This window comes from Anas acuta, chromosome 2, assembly GCF_963932015.1.
Source record: "Anas acuta chromosome 2, bAnaAcu1.1, whole genome shotgun sequence".
NCBI lineage: Eukaryota > Metazoa > Chordata > Aves > Anseriformes > Anatidae > Anas > Anas acuta.
In genome coordinates this window covers 136,376,151-136,400,178 of record NC_088980.1, presented here as the reverse complement: position 1 = coordinate 136,400,178, position 24,028 = coordinate 136,376,151, and the positions used below count along the sequence as shown (strand labels likewise).

Below are 24,028 nucleotides of genomic sequence, written 5' to 3'. Positions count from 1 at the left end.
TTCTTAAGCTCATGCTTCCTTAAGCCACTGTTTAAACAACCACAAGGTGTTAGAAAATGACTGTTTATTGGCTGACAGTGTTGAAAAAAACAGATTCCAGGATGTGGAGTTTGCAAATGTGTTAGTTAAATACTGTAAGCATTTAATGCAGTGCAATAGACACTTTTTTGAATCCTCACCTTTTGAAGCTGGAAATATTTTATGGTCTCTTCAAGGAGACTTCACCATCTCAGCAAATACTCCGAATGAAATTTACCAGAGAGGGATTATTTACCTAGTCTTTCCTTATTAAATCTCACTTAAGCCCTTACAACCTCAGAACTATATTTACTTCCCTAGTCTCATACAGTACACCTTAAGGTCTGGTTAATTTAATCACCTCTTTTCTAAACCAGGAATAAGTGCTCTGTTTATTAGGATACTACATGAAGAAGAAAGGCCAAAAAAGCAAACTTCAGGACACATTCATCTTTTCATCAGCTCTTGCAATGCTGACTGCACTTGCATGCAATAGGAATCCTGGCAGGTACACAAGGGAAACATCATCAAATACAAAAAACCTGTCAGGGTTATAGCTCAGTAGATATTTTAACTGCATACGGAGAAATGAACAAATGCCACAGATTATCTTCCTTTTGTCTTGTAAGCATTAACAGCTTGTATCTATCCCTGGCTAACAATCCAGGAGAAAGAATTTTAAGTCAGTGTTGGTGATGCAGCTTAAATAAATCACAGAGCTCAGAAGTCAGAGTATTACACACAATGCAATCACTTTGATTAGACAAATCTGTTCTTCTCCACCATTTAAACCCAAGGCCACTTGTGTAAACGCTATCGTGATGATACAGAGCTTTTTGTTTGAGGTATGGGGCAGTGCCAGCAATATCCTTTATTGCAAAAATAACTGCACTGGAATAGAAAACACTGAGTATCTCTGTGAAAAATTCACGAGGTAAAACAGGCCTCCAGCTGTACAGGAAATCATTTGCATGTACTATTCACCTGCTGGCACAGAAAAGCCAAATACTTCCTTGATAGCACACAAATTGCTTTCCTGCCTTGGTGAACCCAACCACCCTCAATCTTTGCTCCCTTCCCTGCCAACCCTAACCTGTTGAACTTGTTCCTGGTAAAGATAAACGATATAAAAATGTGGCCTAGATGAAATCAGAAAAATAGATTCTTCTTAAAACTACTGTACTTCAAGAATTCCTCTTCATCCTTCTGACTGAACACAGGCTACTCTGAGGCAAAGACAAAAGTAAATCAGAGTATCAAGGATGCAGAAATACACGGGAAGACTTTGGAAAACCAGAAGCATTGTGGAAGTCGTAGCCTTAAGCCTCACAGAATAAATATCCACCACCACTTTCTTTGAGTTTCAATCCCTAAATGTAGCTAACTCAATATTCTATCTATGCAATTTAAAAATCACTACTGAATCACTAGATTTTCATTCCTGCCACTCTCCTCCTTCAAATTGTAAAAATAATAAAGAAATGAAGAATATTTATCCTCTCTCAGCTGTTGCAACCTGACAGACTCAAGGAACTGTACAAGCACATTTGAATTTAGTATTACACCACACCTTTGAAATGCACCTTAGAGTTCCTTGTTATGGTGTGGTATATATTCCTCTTGCATTATCCTTTATGGTCTGGACTGTGGCATTACCTGCAATTACAAACTATTGTCTGGAACTAGAAATGGTTGCCCTTACTCCTTTCATGGTCAGTTGCCAGAACAATGCCACATTTCCAAAGCAGGCAGTACAATCACGACTGAGGGAACAGCCCCAAATTCTCCTTCAGTCGTCCTTGCCACCCAATCAAGCCATCATTTGGGTAATGAGGAAAGACACCACCAAGGTCCTTTCTCTGCAGTTTAGGCTGACTGGCACACTTGTGCTCCTGAGGTGCTCATGTCTTCAACTCTGAGATTTTCCCTGGAGACCTTTCTATATAATTTATAAACTATATTCTGCTTGATGGCTACTACTGTGCTTCAAAGTCCTCAGGAGAAGACATTTTATGGACAGAATCACAAGACTGAGAATAATCTCCACCAGCAGATTACAACTTTAACTGCTACAGAAGAAGAATATCATGGAGCAAAGAAAAGACCTGTTACCCTGTATTAACGAGCTGGTTGCCTTATAGAATATAGCTTACAGTTAGAGTGGGAAAGTGAAGCACACCTTAATTAAGTCTCCATATATGAATACTTGCTGAGACAAATCTATAAACGTGTGCACAATTCCAAAGTTCCAACACCAATTTTTACTATAGAAATTATCTGCAAAAGCTAAAGTCCTAAACGTAACGATGCTTTTAAAATTACTCATCCTTTTATCTTCAATCATCAGACTTCCTCTTACCATCAATCTACTTGAGTGATTTAAAAGTTTCTTCTGTTGCAATGGAGAAAGTCTCAGAGGGCATCTCTTTTGTATCTCTTTTTGACATAGTAATGGTATTGCTACTTCTTCTCTTCATCTTGCTTATTATCTTCTAATTCATTCTGTGAAAGGTTTCCTAATTGGACTTTTCTCTGCTCCTGAACTGTGAATACAACTCTCACATCAACACTGTTCTACCCCTTGCCCTTGCTGATTTGGGCAGTAATGGATTATCCTGGATTAAATAACATTAGATGGAATCAGCACTGGGATTGACTTCAATCCTACCAAATGTGTGCTGCCCTAAGTGAAGTTACCAGTGTAATAGGATTTTTCTTCTCCGTGTGTTTTAAAAATTATCTTAGCAATAGTCAAGATCAAAAGAGTATGCCTTTACCAATATTTGAGTCTCCTGCTGCCTGAAGGCCTTTTCTGTAGACCTCCATTACATGAAGGGTACAGTAGTGGTGTCTTAGAGGCAGTATTTATCACATTACTCTCACAAGCCTAATTGCTTTTGCTTTTCATGATAAAATAAAACCACTGCTCTTGCGCATATTCCTTTATCCCATATCGACCTTTACTAAAATATGTAGTTGCTGCATAATTTGAATTTTAATTGATATATAAACTTTAAAACAGTCTTGAGATATTCAGAAAGTATCTTGGCAGTGATGTAGACATAAAAGGGAGTAGTAAGAAATACAACAAAGGTATCCCAAACCAAATCTGTGCTCCTCTCACATCTAGAAAAATCGTATTGAAGGAAACAAGTTTCCCATAAAAACAGCACATGACATTTCTTTATATTAATTTAGATACTTCTACATGTCCTTATTTTTAACCATGAACAATCCAACAATATTTTCAGTCTTAAGGTTATACAAGACACAAAACTACCATGGTTCTTGGCTGACTTCTCCTGGCATAGACTACATCTTCAACCTGAAATCATCATAACCTTGTTACTATTGTATTTTGATATCTGTCTTGTAGGATGCTTCAAGAAATTCTTCTGTTCTTTGTGTGGACTATGAACATATATTTTGGTATTGTGTTGATAGGTTAGGACTCACCATATAAAGGAACAACCAAGTACAAGAGAAGGCAGATCTCCTGCTTTGCAGATCAAAAAAGGTTAGAAGTGATGCCAGATAATGGTTTTAGTACTTGAGAATTAGAAATATCTCTGAAATGTCAGTTGAACAGGAACTCCTTAAAAAATTAAGAAGACTTACTAGGGAATTCTAAAGGTGTTTCACCAAGTAGTTATCTAATAAAATGGTAGGTCACACAGAGCCAAAGAACATTTTAACATGTGAAAATGGGACAGTGAGGGATTAAGAATTCAATAGAAAGGAGCTGCAATGTCTGGTAAACAGGAAAAAGAACAAATTTAAATTCTCTCAATCTCGCAGAAGAAATACAATCCGGGTGCAGTTTCTTATAAGTGCAACTGGGATTCTCTCTCACTGCCTTTGAATGAAAAGATTGAATTTCTATTTGAAATCACTAAAGAAAATGCAACATGCTACACACCATGGCAGAAACGTCTGTTTTTCCTTTTTCCTCTACAAATAAAAGCAACAGTGATGGGATTGTAAACAAGTAAAATATTAGAAATTTGACAAGTGAAATTGCTTATCCTTCCAACAACACATGTAAAAACACAAGAAAATAAGCTCCTGGTACAAACTAAAAATAGCAGCAAGGTAAGGTTTCAGAAAAAAATATTGTTCATTTTAACTCTTATAAACTGTAGCTGTTAGCTTATCCTTTGGCCACAGCAGATGACTTACAGCTTTGGTATCTAAAAAAATTCTCTTTATGGTGAAGCTTTTGCAAGTTCCAAGAATTCAAAGGACAGTTACAGAAACAAAGAGACTTCTAAAATCTATTCATGATTAAAAAGATATGCCATAAGAAGTCTAGCAAAGATAGAAAGCTAGATGAAATGTCACAGCAAGTAACTTGGAATGAAAGATTGTGCAACTAGCAAACTTTTAAATCTGTTAAGCTCAAGAGAACTTACACAAGTGCACCTTTGCCTGGATTTATGTGAAGGATTAAGGGAGACTGGTAACACACCTGGTGACATTATGGGTCCTCCTAACATTTGAACATATATGTAATCTTGGGAAAGTTTTTAAAATATATTTTTAATGTACTTTGATATCATCATTGTCTTGAAATTTAGTTCCTTTATCAAAAAAGCTTAAGTCTTTGGCTTGCAGATGTTCCTTTATTGCTTCATGTCAAGAAGTGAATGAAAGTGTTGTTCTACCTTTTTCCTCTTTATATTTTGTAAATTTTCCATTCACAGTAAATACACTGTGTTTAAGAAACAGAGATATATCCATACAGGGAAAAAGTAGAGCTGATGAAAGACCTCCTTTTCATTTAAATCAGCACCAAAAGTTCGAGATATGTATTTGGTGAATTTGAAAATTAATTATTATTTCTCCCACCCAACTATTTGTTAGATTAATAAAAAATGCATACTGTACATTTTTTAAATGGCTGTTTATTGACTTTGTGCAGACCTGCTCTGTCTATGCGTATTTGCCATTTCTGGGAAATGTGATAAATTACCACGTATAGTCAGGCAACAGTAACTGCCATAATTAATGGCCCACTACCAAAATGTGGATGCTTTTGTAGGCATTTCTGCACTCCATCTGCCCAAAAGCATAGCTGTTGAGTAGATGTGTTAGTCAAGATCACACATGTGCCATTGTGCTCTTATTTGGCTGATATCTTTAATCTCTTTCCATGTAATTGAAAGCTCAAAGTATTAACTACTAAGAAATGATTCATCACAAAATCGAAAGCATCATGGAGGGAAGCTGTACAGGGATGCTTGATTACAAACTTAAAACAAGATGGAAACAGTTTGTGGTGGTCAATGTATAAGATTAAATGCTATGCTGAAGAATTACGTGAAGACCAGTAGAAGTTTAGGGAACGTAAGAACTGGCAGCAGAGCACATACTGGTTTCTGTCTTACTGAGTAAGGTAATCCCAGAGGAGATGACAGAAGATTGCAACTAGCAGCTTTTCTCTTCCCTGTAGTATGGAAGCACAAAGGGGCAAAACGTGCTTGCTACAAGGAGTCCAGTTGCATATGCCGTCAAATCCCTGTCGATACCCACTTGAAGAACTGATGCTTCCCTTTTCAAGGGACAGATTATTACAAAACACATACATTATCCTCACGATGTCTGTTGTCTATAAAGGGAGCTTAATGCACTTCATACCAAAACCTTGTTGTGCTATCTTCTGAAAATACCACCCTGAAAGAAGGCAAATTGCTGGCTTTCATAGCAACCTAATAGGTCATCAAGAAAGCATAAAGTAACATAATTTTCGTCTTTGATTCAAACCTCATGCCAAACTAAGCTGTTTTTTTTTTTTTTCCATTTAATTTTAATTTTCATATAACTGAAAGGAGCTGACATTTGGCTGTCTAGAGGGCAAAGAAATTGGCAGGACACTTACATGATCTCACTAGCAGTATGTGCACGGTAATAACATTATACCATTTATCTGAGGAAGATTATACTTCTCATCCAAAGCTCAACACATATTGCTGCATAATTCAATTTTAAAAGCATTTTTTTTAAAGTTATAGGAACAATAAAATATAATTAAACATTTCTGAATAAATACAAAGAATCGGGAGATTCAACTCCCTTGACAATACTATAACACTGTTCGAACCAACAAGAAGATTAGATTAAAAAAAAAAAAAAAAGAGAGAGACAGAAAGATCCAATTTGCAATACAAAAAGAAAACCAAGATTATTAAAATTGAAATTAAGCAAAAATCAAAATAGGCATGCAAGGAGTAAGTAACCTTTATAAACATGTATCACACTACACAGGAGACAGTGTAACTACCTAAGTATAAATTTTGGAAAGCAAAAATTATCAGAGTTAAGGATCAGTGCAATCGTGAGGTATGGCCCTATTTTTGAAGCACTGAATCACAGATTTGCAGCACTCAGCCCTCCTTTGAAGGGCATTTCCATGATCTCACACAGCCAAACTGCTCACTTCAACACTGTCAAAGCTAAATGAGAGAATCTAGATCCTTTCTCTGAACCCTGTGGATCTTACTAGAAGAGGTACAGCCATCTACCATCACAGATGCAGGAGAGAACAACAGGATTGGAGATTTGTGTTCAATGAATCCACTGCATCTCGGCAATTTCAGACCAGGTTTTTCTTTATATGTCTCTCTTTCAAATCAAATGAAATCTTTAAATAAAGACTGATGGGCGAAAACATACAAAGCCAGAATAAAAACTTGGTATTCCTGGCAAACCAGAACAGATAAAGCTTACTAGAGCTGAAAGACTTTGCAGATAAGTGGTTAAAATATTTGGACAAGTAGTTTTAAAACTAAAGATATGTGTAAGCTGTGGAATTTACCTCCTATTGATTTTATAGAGCTCCTGACATTTGTTTTGCAGTCATTTTTAATAAATGCAAGTTTGAAAACATTCACTTTACAGCTTTAATATTTTCTTTTGTTAATGAAAGCAGAAAACTTCCATTACCTACCTGAAGAACATCTCCGAGGTCAGCAGTGCTGATATCAGGATCTTCGGTGGTATTAAAAGGGACAGGATTAATTCTTACAAGAGTGAGCACTCTGGGTTCTGGATATCTCCATAACATCATTCCTGGACTATCCTCAGTTTCATTGTAAAACACAACTTCATAGGCACCAGGCAGTTTTTGTGCTTCTGTCAAATGAAAGAAAGCTATAATCTGTTATATAATTTCTAAAAAGAAACATGCTGGTTTATGAGACCAAAGTAGTTAAAAATAAACCCCTCAGGATCAAAAGGAGAGAAAGTAAAAAAATCAATTTCCCTGACTTTTAAAAGATTATAGCTTAATGGAAAGAAATCAAAAAACTATTTTTTTTCATTCTAGCAGATGTCATTTCTATTGCTTTTCAAAAAAAGAAAAAAGTAAAGAATTAATTGTGAGAAGCAAGTAATCTTTAATAGGTTACTACTGTACTGACTTTATAATTATTAAAATAAAGAGAGTAATAATATTCTTCTTACCTGCATCTTGTATATACTGGAACAGGCCTGTTCTCAGATCATCTGAGGTATGCTCAGTTTTTGAGGCCTGATTCCTTTCCGTCGAAAAACAAGTGGGGTATCTACGTTCAGACATGAATGTCTCTACACTGCCGTGTTTAGTAAGGTACTCCCACAGAAGCTCCTGGAGAAGAACTAAACAGTTCAAATGCTCTTGACCCCAGAAAACCTTTACAAAAAAGAAAAAAAAAAAGACAAAATGATTACCTACAATATTCAGTCACATTTGAAGGGAAATTAAAAGGAACTTCATATTGCTTTCAGTCTGCTCTACTTTTACCTTAATTTCTTCTAAGTATTCTTAATGTCAAAATAATGAATAGGAACAACAAGAAACCTCTACAAAATAATTTTGGTAAATTTGTTCTTTTCATCACTCTAAAGAATACATTAATTCATACCACTTGCAACTAAGGGAGATGCTGCCTGGAAGAGCACAGAACTGAAAACACAGAAGTAAAAAGTGATGTGCAAAACCATACAGCTTGAGTGCAGTACATCCTGGTAGGACTAGTCACAGGTTTTGCAATTCAAAATAGGACAAAACTTGCTAAAGTTTCAAAGTTTAAATTGTTCAAAGAGGATGTTGGAATTCTGGAACACATTAAAAACTGAACATGCAACAGAGCAAAGAGGATGACTAGAAAGACATACTCTAGATCACCTCAAGCAAATACTGAGAACACACAGAATATAAATTGGATGTGCTCTAAGTTCTGAGAGCATGGCTTGAAGTTGGGGAAAAAAAAAAAAAACACCACAGAAATTTATAAAAATATGGAAAGTCGGAATTCAGTGTCACTAAGGTGATCCCTAAGGCCTCAGTTCTCCACTGGCTGGAGGAATGAAGGATGCTTTTTTCCACCCATTCTCATTTATTTTATTTTTTGGCAGCTAGAACTCCAGAGCAAGGAGCTCCTAATAGAGATATTCACAGATAAGGCACCAGTTTTACATAAGCTCTCTAGGCTCTGCTTTAATACAAATTAACAATGGTAGAAAATGAGGTCATATTTAGATCTGGTAAAATTAGCCCCAAATAAATTCATTTGAAAGCATTCTCAAACCTATTCTGTTGGATCTTTTTTTTTTTTTAATAATTATTTTTACTTTTATTTTATTTTTATTTCCTGGAAAAGCTAATTACTGCAGGATATATTCTAATAATAAATTGTTTCTCAAATTTATAGATGTTTCTCAGGTCCTTGTCAGAAAATAAAATAACATTGAAAAACAAGCACCAAAGCACCTTTTTATTAAGAATATGCAGAGGTGGTCAGCCAAGTACTTGTGAAAAACAAATCAAAAAGAAGCAGAGAAACAAACTGACTTTATTTACATATATATATATATATATATATATTCAATTTGTATTATTTGATTAGCCCTATTCCAAGTGCTGTGGTATTAAGAACTTCTGATGTCGATTCTGGGAAAAGGTCTAATTACACAACTAAATGTCAAAATTTCCTTTTTGTGCTTTATATACTTGATTTATATATTTATTTTAAAACATTTGGTGTGTATAGATACTACAATAAAAATAATTAAAACAAGACATATCTTAAAGCCTACTTGTTTAAGTCCCACAGAATCTATTTTTCATTTCAAGAACTCCCATGTTTCTTGGACTGGTTTCAAGCTATGGGCTTCCATACTTCCAAAAAGGAGAGGACAGCATGGAAAACTGAGTATTAATTACTACAAACAACAGTTTATAATTACTCCCCCGAGAAATTTGTGTAAGTTTAAAAAGAAAGGATATGCATTTCTTAAGACTACCCCTAGGCATTACAGAAACACAGCTCATGGACAGACAAACACACACAGATCAGAACAGGGTCCTAAATATTAAGTGTTAGTAATTTGATCCAGTACTTTTAAGGGAACACACACATACAGCTACAATACATAGCTCAAGTAGCATTAAAAAAACAACAACACAAAAAATCTTACACAATTTTTCAATCAACAGTTTTACATAAAAGAATACTCATTTTAAAAGGTAAAAATAAAATAAAATAAAATAAAATAAAATAAAATAAAATAAAATAAAACAAAATAAAATAAAACAAAATAAAATAAAATAAAACAAACAAACAACAACAAAAACACACCCAAATGAGCTTTTGTTATCTGCTTTCCAGGCTCCCATGCAATTTGTTTGTAAAATCTCAATCATCCAAAGCCAGGCGAGTTCGATACCAGAACCATAAGCATCTCATACAGACCTGCAGCAGTCCTCCTCTCAAATCAATGTATATTTTTGGAATGGATTGCTCTGGGCCAGGATCACCGCTGTGCTTACACCACTTGGCTTCCACACTAACAGAACAGCAAAAAGGGCCGATCAGAGACCTTGTTCTTTCTTTGAGACTTGTTTTAAGTAGGAAATCTTTTATGTCCAGGGCGAAAGATGATCCATGGATTCCTAAAAAGACAGATGGAGAATTTATCCTACCCGTAGTTATTCTCCCAGCATTTTTGTGCTTGTTGTCCAAATTTACTTTAGGATGACATTGTAAATCGGTACCGACATGCAGTTTCTCCCAGAAGCAGTCCCACTGACTTCCACGGAAACATTTCTGTGGACCACTGCTCTCCTGTCCAAGCAGGAGGATCACAGTTGGACCACAAGATTTGTGATTTTTTTTTTCCTTCAGCTTGCTCTTCCAACATTACTGAGCACTCTTTATGCAGTATTGCAGTTACGGAGCAGGTATGTTTCATGCGCATTCCTTACAAAGAGCTATTTGCCAAAACATTATGACTTTTTACATGTGTGAGTATTTTAAGGTTTATGAGAAGAGACATTTTTCATTAAACTATGAAATTTTTTCAAAAGAGTACATTAAGAACAAGAACAGCTGCTTCACTTGATTATATTCTAAACTGATAGGAAATAGCTATTTTGAATTATTCTCTCTGCTTTTGTTCAGGTTACCTATAAAATATTGCTTTGCTCGACTTTGGAGTGCTTAGCAGGAGAATAAGGGTAATGTTTGAATTCAAATAATTCAAAGCAATTACTGTAACTCAAAATATATAACATGTGTTTACCTAAAAAACAATTTAATCTAAACTTTTCACATCATAACCATTTGCAGTTTACATAGCTTTATAAAACATTGAAAAAAGACAATGGCGTGCTAGATTTATGATAGGCCTTGTGTACTCTCATTAAAAACAAACACTGCTAGGAAAAAAATCCCCATCTAGAAATTTCACATCTCTTGTGAATTTAACTTCTGCAATCATGATTTAATATAACAAACCGCACTTAATATCTCTTTAATTCTTTTGTATATTTACATGAAAAGTACTACATCTGAAGTAGTGTTAACTTTACTCTTCTGGTGCTCACAGTTGGAAAAAACACACTGAATATTGAATGTCACCATCCTTTACAATGCCGATGGCTTATTTTTCTAATGAAACAATATTTACAAACAGTGAACGATTCAAAACCACGTAAGGCTTACACAGACAGATATTTCATGGCATAGTTCCACTTAACAATTTCATACCTTTGCTGGTAGAAAAGTCCCCCCAAAATACAACTTTCTATTTTGAATACATGCTGTAAAACTGCTTCTATGAGTCTTTGAGAATCCACAAAAAAGTCTGCCTGCCTCCTGGGATGTTATGATTTCATAATACCAAGAAATATTTTATACAATGGAAGGAAATATATTAGTTTTTTGGTTTTTTTTATATATATTTATCCAGCATCCATTAGGAAGGTGGTCCAACAGTCCCAATAGCTCTGATGGCATTGAATTGTATTCAGCTTGAGTAGGAATCACAAACAAGAATAATCATTCCCTTGAGCTGTTTGTAGTTTAGTAAGAATGATCAAGGGCTCGAGTGAATGTTTGTCCCATGCCAATCAAACAGGACTCTTGCCACTGATTGTGAAAGGGGTTTTAGCTCAGGGTTATTTAGGCTGGCTTCTGAGTCCCCGGGCTTGCCGTTACATGTAAAAGGCTTCCATGTCAGAAACTGTTCAGTGTTTTTCTGATACTACAGTGATAACCAAGAATACAAACAACACGATGCCTCTCCTTTGCTCTGAGTTCAGACTTGGTTCTGCAAAACTGTGGAATGAATCAGCTTCACATACAGTCTTAACCCAAGAAAATGAGGTGTTCTAGGGGAAGAGATCACCCTCACCCTGCTATGCCCAGTTTGGTTATTTTCAGAGGCATTACAATCTTTGGAAATTAATTTTTTTTAATACTCTACACGGAACTTTGTTTTTAAAGAGGAGAAATTCCTGTTAACTATTGCACAATTCCGCAACATACAGAAATGTTCTATAGTTTTATTGGAGTATGTGCCAAGTTGCAGAAATAACAAAAGGGAAAAAGGAATGCCAGAATACAAGTGGTTTTATTTATGTTTTCTTTCACTGGGATTACACTTGGAAGGATTATGTTTTGCAGTCTTTTTCTGTTGTCATTTCATCTCCATGAAGTACAAAGAAAACACAATATTCAACTGCTTAAAAACAGAACTGAGCATTCAGCACATAATCCTGGTTCAGAATCAGCAGTGCCTTTTTTCAGTCACTGTGTAAACAACTGAGAAATGAAGACACGATTAAAAGAAAAGGATGTGTTGGTAAATTCTAAACAAATAAATATTACGAAACACCTCCACAGATTGTTTCCTACAAATACCAGGTAAAGCTCACCGACCCCATGAGAGATTTTTCTCCTCACTGGGACACAGACTGCTCTTCCATGGGCAAATATGACACCTTGTCCTTCCCAGCAGTTGTATCTACATGCTCATGAAGAAGTGAATTTTAGTATAAAATCTACTGTGCTTTTACTAAAAAAAATGCAAAGAACATTCAGGTAAGGTTGGTCAAAGTGATGTCCTGAAGAAGCTTAAAGAAAACAGATGAAGATTGACACGGATGCGCAAACCATAAAAAGCAATAGGAAACAAAGAGGGCATGACAGAAGCTTCAATAGGGTACGATCAGGACAGAAATCCAAAAACAATGACATTAGAAAAGAAATATTCTCAAATCCTAAGGGAAGGGAGTGAAGAAATATCAGTTTGTGTTAGAAAAGAACTTATTTTAGCATTGCCAAATGCCATACTAAAATTCAAAGTATAGGCTCAGGTAGTGAAGTTGCTCTCCTAAGAATGAAGCAATCATCTCTGAAAGGTAAAGATGCAAAATATTTCTCCTCTGTTTTTATCCTCCCACACACAATTTTCTGACAGTCCTTTCATGCATCTCTCACAAACTTCTGTTGTAGAATTCTAGCTTCAGTTTAAACAGATTAAATCAAAGTCTCCATTTGAAGTGAACTTGAGATGGCACCACACAGAAGCAATATATCTTCATAAACGATTGTTGTGATATGTAGAAGTTAACTTGTTCTGTTTGGATTATTGCTCGTGAACACCAACACACTTTTCAGTACGTGCAATAATTTACTTCTAGAAACAAATAGTTTCATGACTTTTAAAATACTCCTCCAAGAGACTAATAAATATGAAGCACTTGCTTTAGACAGTGTTTAAAAAATGCTGCCAACCCTCCATTGTCAGACCCCACCCCGACCCACAATAGCACCTCAAGATGCTGCCAGGCTAAGTGAGCAGAACACAACTTAAATCAGGCTTCTCTATGTCACTGCAAGGATTACCTTATGATGACATATAGTCAAAAGGAATATCTAGACATATTTATACAGTTGGATATAATGTAGGAGGCTTTGAAAAACAGCTAACACTTACTTGGTAATATCTAGCAATTAACTTGCACACAAATTAAAGATGGAGATCATTACAAGAGAATAATGAATAAAATTTACTAAAAGACAACATTTGCTTTGATTTGTAACATCCCCTTTCTTTTTTCCCAGTCAGTAAAGACTTGATTTATACTAATATAAACATTATAAAGACGTTTCATAGAATGTGAGTACCCCAATATAACTATCTTGGGGCTTACCAATAATAGAAGGCTCCACATTAATTAAACTGCCCTGTGTGCATGAATCTCTGTGTATGCATGCATAGAAAAACAGAACTGGCCCATTTAAATAGCTGCAGCAAATACACTGAAATAATCCTTGTCTTACAGTAACAATCACGTAGTGTTTAGGCAAAACAGGTGTTAAGAAACAGTTCTGTTATTCTTCCTGGTTCACAGACAAAGGGAGAGACAATGTTTTGACATCAGCTATGGACATCTTGTTTTCAAAAACATTTTAAAATACTTATTCTTGAATTTGCTCCAAATGAAGCAAGTAGAAATGCAGCAGGAGTTTTTTTTTTTTCCTTCTATAATGCACTGTACTGCTCTTTCTTAGGTAGCTGCAAATCCTGTTTGGTTCAGGGCACCCTCACCTAATACGACAGAAAGCACTATTTTTGTTGGTAAATTTCTTTAGGAAACACTTGAGGAAAGTGTTTTAAGAAAATGGAAGCGTACATAACAAATACAACAAATCACATCGGACTACGCACAAGCTGTATTTTCAAAAGCCTGTTGGAAGCAAGTCATGGTTTTACTATAAATCTTATCTCTAGGAAGAAAATTGCTTTTCTGAGTTTGGGGCAGCTCAGGAACAAAACCAGGCCCCAGAGCCAGAGCCTGTTCTCCAATTCAGACTGGGCGAGAGGCATGTGAGGGATGAGGCCTGCACACCACAGCAGGCCGCGCTCCTACCCTAAGTGTCCCCCACTGCTGGTCAGCAGAGACAGAACCTCTTATTAGCAATAAGAGGTTAATTAGCAAGTAGTTTTCCTTATCACCTTCTACTTTATGTCATACATTACACCGGTGATAAACTGATACTTGCTTCTGAGCATTCGTTCCTCGTATTTGCAGTTTTAGCAACTATTTTATAGCTGCCAAAGACAGGACAGCAATGAATATGTAAATACATTATAATTACCAACATAAACTATTTTCCTCAAAAACTCGAAGATACATCACATAATGAGTACTATAAAACTATACTATGGTATAGTTTTTCCAGAAAACCTGAGATACATCACCTAATGAGTACTTATACTATGGCTACACTGCTTTGCTGATAGGTATCCTCTAAGAAGTAGCTTCTGACAAAAAAAGGTAACAAAGCTATGAAAATAACTACAGGGGGAATACTGCAGTTAATTTAATAGGCAGCCAATTTATCCAAGTCTGGAAACAGCAGTAGCAAACAAACGGTGAGACACGTAGTAAAGGACAATTTTCCAGGAGAGATTTAGTTAACAATCCGCTGACTGCACTGGATTTCTCATTAGTCTCGAGCTGAATCTTATGATAGTTCATTCTCCCCATGAGAACAATATTTACACATTACCAATTAACTATTCTTCAGTAAAAGAGCATTTTTCAGCGTTACATATGGACACATGTGGGCTCTGTAAAAACATGAGATGTGTAACACACGGTAAACAGAAAGTAATGATCTTAAACAGGCCAAACCCTTGAATTCGTCACTAATAAATGTCCCCATGCATTCAGCAGTCCTGGCTGCTGGGAGCCTGTTTTCTTCAAATACTTCAAACACTAAAATCCAGGAACATTTATTATTTTAATCCATTACAGGCAGTGCTTGATTTAACTTTATTGGTTGTGGTGGTGGTGGTGGTTATAGTGGGGGTAAAGCTATGTTCTTTTACACATCATTTCAAAAGGGCTTAATTATATTTTATAGCTCAGGCCAGGAATCCTGCTTGTTTTGTGTCTAACAAGGTTCAAATGGAGTTCAGGTCAGTGATGAATCAGAAGAGAAGTCAAAGATGGTTATCTATTTGAAATGAGCTCATCTCCCTTAAAGAATAACTGGGCAGGTACATCATGTTCATTACACTACTGAATACTAAAGAGCTGAAAAATTTCAATTCACTTGTTGATTTGGTATTTTTGGATTCTGTCTAATCGGAGAGGGCGTATTAAAATTTAGATCTAAAGGGACTTTCATTTTTGTTCAAGACTGTCTTTTGTATACAATAATTCTTAAGGTATTCGTAAATTACTATACTGACCTGTCTTATTCTAATTAAATGGAGAAAAATGTATAATGGAAAACAACGAAAATACTGCCTATTTCACATTTGCGAGGCCAGCTTTCAGAACTGACTGAGAGCTATACTGACATGAGTAATGTTTAACTCTTTTATCATAAATACTTTAGTAATAAGTAGCTCTCAGAGAAGTGACTAGATTTTCTTACTCCTGCTTTACAGATGGGCATGAAGAGGTTCTTCAATTAAAAAATTGTATCTGCACATTTCTGCATCTTAATTTTAGGCATTTGGTTGCAAACACTGATTTAGTTTCCAGGCATACCTGGTACCTGTGACTCTCACTGATTTATATATTTGTATTTAGTGCCTATTAAAAAAACAAACAGATGTTGAATGGTTGTACAGTAAACAAAGCACCACAAACGTGGAAGCTGCTCAAAATGTAGCCCTACATAATTGCCACGTGAACTAGAATTACAGCGTTGGTGTCTTCTCTTTTGCTCTATGCTTGATTCATCAGATTTCAACTGCTTTAATAAATGAAACAGCCTGTGAACTGGATGGTAACCTCTTGTAGGTAAACCATCCCGCAAATAGTGCCTGGCAGCACCTTAATTGCTTGAGCCTCTGAAACCCAGTGAATGAATCATGCTTGTTCAAGTCCAAGGCTTGACAGATACACCCAGGCTATACAAGCTGACTGCAGAGGTTGAGACAGAAAATACATCTCCCTGCACTCCTGATTCTCCAGCATAAAACCAATCCAGGCCCAGGCTCCTGTATTAAAGGTTTCTCCTCCCTTTGACCCTTCCTCCCTCTGCCCTCCTTTATACACTTTTCTGAATTCTTTTTGTGCCAGCATGGCCATTAAAGTGTCCCTATCCAGTGAGCCAGATGAAGGAGATGATCTTGCTGGAAACTCTTCTTTCCTGTTGGATTAGTTTTCAGACAGCTCAGTGCCCTGACTCAACTCACTGAACAGCTGCGTAAGTAACAGAGCTAGTACAAGGTAAAGTGTGGAAACGCACTAAACCTGAAGTTCCTATGGAAATGCACCCCTTCTCTGGGTAGGAAGCTGGTGAAATCATCCCATTAAAAATACGCCTGTCATAGAAAAAGCAGAAATGTGTCTCCAGCATGTCAGCAATTTGAACCTAGGGAACTGGCCCTTAAGATGGAACAATAATAACTGATCGCTGTGTTCTGTACCTCATGCTATGAAACGTAGATTGAACTGGAAGAACTGCACAGAAAGCATCAAATGTAAAAACAAAGAACTCAGCTTTCACTATTATCTAGATTTCTTTGTGAATTTAAACAATCTGTAGAATTGACTACTGTGAAAACGCTGTACCTGCTATATATATAGCACTGGGACCCACGTAACAAAAGAAATTCCAGTCTCAAAAAGTATGCAAACACTTTCACAATAAAAGCAGACGAGATTACAGAAACAACTGTATTTGTTCTGAATTGAATTTCATTTGAAGTCTACTGTTTGAAGTTATTTCAACAGTAAATGCAATTCCACAACAGTGGTGCGCGCCGTCTTGAATCAACAACCTACAACTGATTTTCTTCTTTTTTTTTTTTTTTCTTCCAAGTTAACATGCTAGCTCCTCAGTAGCAATTCTGAACCCTGTTACAAAGTACCAGTAGGGAATCTGACCAGGATTAATAATGGTACTCAGTCCTGGGATTAGGTGGTGTCTTGTTTCATGGATTTTGGGCCATCTGTTCTTCCCTCCTACATTATACTCCTGCAGAACTATAAACGCACCTCCACCTCGGGGACTATAGAAAGGAATTAGAATTCTTCTGCTTTTCATTATCACAAGATTCAGTAACTCATTTCATTGTCAAGATAATCCCCTTTTACTCTTTCTTTTGCGCTTGCAGGGTATGCCAAAATGACAAATAAAATCCCAGATGTTAGAGACCTGATGAGGTCTCCACCTTTTCTTGAGTGTTGGGTTTAAGCTACTTGGGACATGGTGTCAAATCTGACAGGACCCTGATGCCCACACCCAATATTCATTAAGGTTTGTTAGTGATTTGTATAGCTGTCTACAAGCTGCACTTCCACCTCAATCCTCGGTGGCCATTTAAATATTTAGTTTGTCCTCTGGCTTTTACTGACAAAGAATTAATTTCCTATTGTTCAAGTGTTGGAAAGAGTTTATATTTCGTTCTAAAAGTAACAAAGGTCTTCTGGGTGTTGTAAATGGCTTGTTACTGCTGCATATTATTTTAGGTAGTCATATCTAATTTAATGTTTTATTTCCCCGTGGGCTAACTTGCATATCTGCAGCATCAAAAGGCTATGACAACGCCTTAGCAGAGCGTTCTCAAGAGAGCCGGTTAACTCCAAAATGAAGTTTGGTCTTTGCTCTGCACCAATTAATAGCAGCATTTAATTTTTAATATTTCAGTAAAATATCTTGAGTATGCAAATTCTCTCAGGTTTAGTAAAGCTACTTGCGATTATCATAGACTCAACTAGTGTTTACTTTCTTTCCCCCTTCTTTATACGCTAAAGTAATTATATCTGCATTCAGGACAAAGGGCTGGGAACTCAGTCTGTGATCTTTGGAATATTTTATGTCCTTAACTCCCTAACTTCAGACACTGCACAGCAAGACTTCCCTCCCGTGTCCAGCCAGAGCAAAAAAAGGCTCTACTGAGAGGCTACGAGCTTCTCGCTGTCTTGCACTCTGGGGAGAGTACAGTCCTCCACTTCTCTCATTTATCTGCTGTTTTGGCAGGTAGGTAGTGCTAATTTCAACACCAAACCTAAATTAACTGGAAGTCGTATGCTGAGAATTGCATTTTGTTTCCTCTTACTAAAAACGATTTGAACTTGAATGGCATGTGACTGTTCCAGAGTGAGCTGCATAGCTCAAGTGTGATACCAAGCAGTCGCAGACTGAGACACTTGAGAGGTCTTTCTAGAAGATGCCACATACCTCAGAAGACAAAAAACACTGAACCAGGTCTAATGATAATTCTTGAACTTGGGGTTTTTGTCAACAGTACAGAAAAGCTTCCAAAAATGAGCTAAATGTTGCTTGCTTGCTAGGATGAAATTGGTACAATTTTTAACTTGTAACTCTAAGCCACAAAACCTAAAACAACTACAATTAATTATCTTATTTAACAATGATGTGACTTAAGTTCTTGCCCTTTAAGAGTACCAAAAAAGCATCTACCTTTAGGCTTTTCTAAAGTAAAATTAATAACAGTTTTGGAGGAATATTTTTTTTTTTCCCCCCAATACACTGCATCACATTCTACAACAGTATTACTTTACTAAAACCAAAATACTCAGGATTTTACCGTAAGTACAGAGGAGAACATAAGTATTCTAGCAGAAATACTAACCACATTGTTATAAGTAACTGCTGTATTAAAACATGAAAAATGTCCAAAAAATGAAGTCCCTTGAAACACTAAAGATTTGGGGTTGTATAACAGTGCAGCAGAATATGTAGAAATGAAGGTGTTTTAATTTGATCCAACTGAAATGTGAGCATTCAATACTTTTAATTAATTTTGGTAAAGTAAAACAAATAATTCAACTAATTAGCCATTTGGTTTTTCAGAAGCTACAACTTTCTTACTTTCATAGAAAAGATTAAAAAGAAAAAATAAAACAGAAGGCCTTTATCTTCTATCATTAAGCCACAAAAGTCTAGAGGGAAAACTGATAATTAAGAAAAAACTATATGGCAAGCTTTTTTCTTAATTTCAACTAAAAAAATCAAAGCATTACACAAGGTCATGCACTTTTGTTTTCCCCCTATAAGGGAGTAAAAATGCCGACAATACATTCTTATGAGTTTTTTTCTAAATAATTCCTAGCAAATAGGATTCCTTACAAACCAACTTCATCTCCTGCATTAAAACTCATCTGGAAAAGGGGTCGTTTACACTGTTTATAAAACACTGCCACATAAAATGTGTAAAAAAACATATTTCACTAAAAATAGCTTGCGTAAGTAAGGGATTAGAGTAGTTTCTACTGCTGTAATTGTTCCTTTGTAGTTTTTTCCATGATGTTTTTGAACAGTGTTTTTAACTATGTTTATTAAATTCAGCACATCAAAAAGGATCAAAGAGAAAGCTAGTGAGAACCAAAGAAACCCCAAGCGTATTGTGTTGTCTCACTGGGGAGTTATGCAGATTCAAGTAAACAAGTGCAAATTGTTGAGGTTTTAATGAAAATTTTCTACAATTATTGTATCTGAAGTCATTCTATATAATAACATCTGTACAGCAGATGGCCATACTGTACAAAAGGCAAGCAATGCTCCTTTTTCTTTCTCTGTTTTAACAGTACATCTGAGATGACTACTTTTGTCATTGTGCTTAGTTTGGTTCAGCAAATAATTCGTAAAATGCAGCTGCTGCAGATGGTCACAATAGTTACTTGACTGTAAAATCAAAGACAGGGTGAAGTATTTGTGTATTAGTTTCATCCTGTAAAAAAAAAATCTGACATTAACCCTGTTCAGCTCAAAAGGTGTATCTATAAAATGTTCTGTAAAAGGAAAAGTAGTGAAGAATTGATGTATTTAAATGCTCCTTGCTCCCAAGACACAGCTACTACACTTTTTTTTTGTTGTTTAAATTGAGTTAACTTGCATAATTTCTTTGCAATAATAAAACAAATCTAGTTAGTAACTTTGGTATTCTTTTAACTAATTCAACACAAGGCTATAATAGCATTTTCTCCACACAGAGTAATTTGTTTCTTGAATTTATATTTTTCATTTTCATTCTTTTTTCTTTTTTTCATTAATTTAAAATTGATAACTTTAAATGAAAATAAACAATTTATTAAACAATTTTTTTTATAGTTTCAGTCAGCTTTGTGGAAGTGTGCCTTTTGTACTTCTTGAAACAGGAAAATGTCTTGTACAGTCACACTTGCATGCAAAATGTCACACACATGTATTTATCTTTTTATAAAGCAAAGATAGAGCAACTTTAACTGCAGAAAATGTGAAGAGTCTGTTGATATCTATTTATTGTCTTGTTATGGCTGTTCTTCATATAGAAGAACTTCTGTTTTCATTAGATTCAGCATCACTATTGCTTTATTTAACGCTGCTTGCCAGACTACAAACATGCTGAAGATTCACGCATGGTTTGTGACACGAGAAAATAAAGATCCTTTTCCTCAGACTGCCAGAAGAATTAAGAATTAGAGCTTCGTAACAGAGCGTTTCCGAGGCTTTAATGCACACGGCAAGGTAAGTCCTCCTTCTGGGAGGATGAAAAATTCCAGGGTAAGTGATACACTCTGCTGACTTTGCCAAATTGCTTTATAGTGCAGTGACGGAACAGGCTCGGCTTTGATATATTGAAGCTTGCTGTGGACACCATAATGTACCATGGGACGGATAATGTATAAATGATAGAGGGGAAGTGATGGAAGGAAAGAGGATTATAACACACAAAGAAGTCTAGAACTATTTAAAGGACATTAAAAGACCCCTTACTCCGTTGCAGTGCTTTCTATGCCAGGATTGCGATATGATTGGAAAAGCGTGGGAATGCAGTCACTGTTCCTGCCTGCACTGCTGTTTATTTATGGATAAATCAGGAGTTTTAGGCTCCAGCACTTTCGCAGGCTTTCATGTCCTACGAACCTTAAATTTTTCATTTTTGACTTTTAAAACAATAAAGAAGTACTGAAACTTGCTGGCCCGAGGAGAAATACTTCTGATGAAAAAGAAATAAATCACCACCTAGCTTGGCCTGGGACTCACTCCTCTCAGCTACAGACCATTTTATCTCTCAAGTGACTCTGCCAAATACCTACATCTGGCTCAACTCCAGATCATGCAAATGTACCATCTTATTAATTATATTAAAAGACTAATAAAGCCATTTATGAAGATATTCAAAATGTCTTGATTTTAAACGAGTCTCTGGCGTTCTGTTAATTCCACCCAAGGTGTAAAATTTCCTCACATTTTTGCAGCAATGAAACCAATTTTTGGGACAGACACCCTCATTTTCTTTGTGAGGCTCTCAGCTGGAAGCATGTTACAATTTAAAACTTCAGAAGCCTGGAGCAGAATAATGGTAGAATCCAATATTTACATAGCAACATATGTCAGGACTCTGAACGCTTTTTTCTTCTTCTTTTTTTTTTTTTTTTTAAAGACATAAATATAGGGTCCTAGCAAGAAAATGTAGTTACTGAGTGAAAACTGTCAAAATGTTGTCCTTTGAATTATGAGCTGCATAACCAGAATCCCAGAATCACGTTTTTTGTAACCATTATTCCATCCAGAATTCTGTCAATAAATTAGTAATCACAGTCCAGTGGATATTAACTACAAAATTTTGCACTCTTGGGTGCTACTGAAAGGAAAAGTCAGGTAATGGAGTCAATTGTGGTTTTACTATGTCAGCTGCAGGAGTTCCCCTTGATGTCCCATGCTTTAAAATGGTTACTGGACCACCGCTTGAACAAATCAGCAGCAATTCTAATTTTCAGAAACTCTTACCTGTAGTTTTATGGCCACTTCTAACATTCAGGCTTCCACTGAGGTTTGATAAAGAGGCTAGCAAACACGGTTTACTTGGATGTGGGATGGTTTCCATAGAAACAACCATTTGGACAGTGTGAATGGAAATTTTCTGGAAGCAGGACAGAGCTTGCCACAAGTTTTCTTGTACCAAAACCTTCTGTGCAGCATTGGTGTGTGCTGCAGGTAGCAAGTCCTTTGTACTGGAGTGTTTGGTTACTGATGTGCCGGCCCCATCTGGATGAACGCCAGCTGATGGAGCAGCCTCCTTCCTGGGTTCATTATCATTCATGGTCATGATTTTTGTCAAAAACTGGTTTATTTGATCAAGTCTGACAAAACTCAGATTTGCTTTCAAAGGTTTTGATATATCCACATTGATGTCAGCTGTAGGAGAGAAGTGGAGAAAGAAGTATTAGAAGTTATAGTGCAATTATTCAAGAAATGGAAAAATGATAGGCTTTTAGTGAAGAAAACATTATTTCTACTATGTTTCATTAAAGGGACTGAATCAATGATAAATATAACAAAGCAATATTTTTATGAATAAATCTGAATTAATGCACCATGAAATGTACTATAAGCAATTATTAAGAATTCTGATGGAAGAAACGTGTCTCAACCTAAATCTTATTTTCTTATTTCTTGCCAGGGACCACCATGGCTATCTGAAAGGTATACACTTCATTTGAGTGTGTAGGAGGGTAAATACATAGCCCTTTTGTGTCAAAATGAAAATATACTTCACATTCTCTTGAGTTTTCCATACAGTAGAACTATTTGACTTAACTCCAAAGCCAACAGTGAACATTTTCAACACATTTAAATGAGTGAATAACATGTATATTCTTTAGCTTCTTACACAACTTATAAGCAGTATTTTTCAATGTATTACCATGTTGGAGTATAAAATAAAATCAAAAATAAATTCTGAGGTATGTTTTTTTTTTTTTTTTTTTTTTTTTTTAGGGAGATATATCTAATATGTAATATATTAGAAATAATCTAATATTAAATAAAAAACTAGAAATAATCTAATATATTAAAAAAATCATAGAATCACGCATTCTTTGTCCCCTTAGAAAAGGATTTTGGTACTTCTGAGACTGCTAAAAACCTCAGAGAAATTTTAGAAGTATTATGAACAACAGTTGTAACAGTGGTATTTCTTGTAGCTCAGATGTTGCAATTACCAAGATTATTTTGCAGATGGGAAGCAGGATTTTATGAAGCTGAAACTTACTTCTGTGCTACCTGCCTCTTTATCAGTAAATTACACTTCATTACAGGAATCCAGCTTTTTCTTAGTTAAAATTAGTTAAAATTTTTCGTTTCAAATTAAACTTTCACCTAGTAATGAGATAGCAGGGGGAAAAGCTTACTTTTCACTAAGCTCTTTCATTCTTGCCTCCATCCCCTCCAGGAACAAGACAGGATGAAAATTGTGCACATATACCTAAACTATATTAAATTGTTCAGAGAAAACATTGCTACTTAGTTCCAAGTTACACTAGAAATATAAAATGGAAACACTGTTTGTTGAAGGTTTCACACGGATTAAGGGATATTTCACCAAAATTAGGACCTAGTTTCAAGTTGTCCAGGATCACATTCTACACAGATGCAAACTGATAAACTTGATTCTCCCATCTTTCGGTAAATCAGAAACTTTTACCACAATACAGGAGCAGAGATTTGGATCTGTACTTAAACACAACCTCATAGTGACATCCTAGAGTCCCAGGCACATGGCGAAGCTTTCCTCTGACTCCCCAAAATATCTAGAGGGTGAGATACGTGTATGTGTGTGAAAATTGCACTTAGATACTTTGGTATCTGAACAGATAAGTGCAAATTTTAAACTAGCCCTTTTTCTACAAAGATGAGAGGAATTTGCCCTGCAAGATTTGCTACACCTGAATAGAAACACAAAAATAATGTTCTCAAAAATGCCTCAG

General features: G+C 35.8%; 1 protein-coding gene across 8 annotated transcripts in view; it reads right to left on the bottom strand.

Annotated features, from left to right (window-relative positions):
- The window catches only part of VPS13B (vacuolar protein sorting 13 homolog B), a 459,168-nt gene that overhangs the window by 75,982 nt on the left and 359,158 nt on the right, over window positions 1-24,028 (bottom strand). For all 8 annotated transcript variants that reach the window (XM_068672350.1, XM_068672346.1, XM_068672349.1 and 5 more), the window contains 4 exons: window positions 22,050-22,457; window positions 9,750-9,949; window positions 7,480-7,687; window positions 6,965-7,149 (listed from right to left, as the gene is read on the bottom strand). In XM_068672350.1, the coding sequence (XP_068528451.1) occupies window positions 6,965-7,149; window positions 7,480-7,687; window positions 9,750-9,949; window positions 22,050-22,457 (1,001 nt within the window). The remainder of the gene's footprint in view (window positions 1-6,964; window positions 7,150-7,479; window positions 7,688-9,749; window positions 9,950-22,049; window positions 22,458-24,028) is intronic.